The sequence below is a fragment of the Pristis pectinata genome, chromosome 12, assembly GCF_009764475.1.
Source record: "Pristis pectinata isolate sPriPec2 chromosome 12, sPriPec2.1.pri, whole genome shotgun sequence".
Classification (NCBI taxonomy): Eukaryota; Metazoa; Chordata; class Chondrichthyes; order Rhinopristiformes; family Pristidae; genus Pristis; species Pristis pectinata.
In genome coordinates this window covers 53,375,267-53,375,748 of record NC_067416.1, presented here as the reverse complement: position 1 = coordinate 53,375,748, position 482 = coordinate 53,375,267, and the positions used below count along the sequence as shown (strand labels likewise).

The 482-nt window shown below is 45.4% G+C and overlaps 1 gene segment (V, D, J or C); it reads left to right on the top strand.

The window, feature by feature from the left end:
• LOC127576436 (T cell receptor alpha variable 38-1-like) lies at nucleotides 1–482 on the top strand. The segment is given in 2 exon segments: nucleotides 1–46; nucleotides 154–482. Coding segments are annotated over 2 exon segments (375 nt in total).

Here is a 482-nt window from a genome sequence, read left to right as displayed (position 1 = left end):
ATGCGAATACTCGTCCTCTGGATTGTTTGTGGAGCCTTTCTGATAGGTGATTGCGCAACAGACAATTCATCTACTTTCATGATTCAGCGAGGTTTCGACCTGAATTGTGTAAGTCGTCTGTCTAATTTTTTACTATTTGAATATATTTTTCAGACCTGGGTCGTGGAGATTCTGTCACTCAGACGGTGTCCTCAGAAGTGAAGACAGAAGGAGAGGAGGTGACTTTCAGCTGCAGCTATGATACTACAGAGAGCGACTACACTTTATATTGGTACCGGCAACTGTCGTACTCAATACCTGAGTTCATACTGAGCAGGTTTTCAGGTGGACGTGAAGATAAAGCAGATTTTGCCCAATCTCGCTTCACCGGCCACCTCAAGATGGAAAGAAAATTCACCAGTTTGAACATCTCATCGCTGCAGCTGAGCGACTCTGCAGTTTATTACTGCGCCTTCCGCCGCACGGTGAGGGAAACCAGTTAA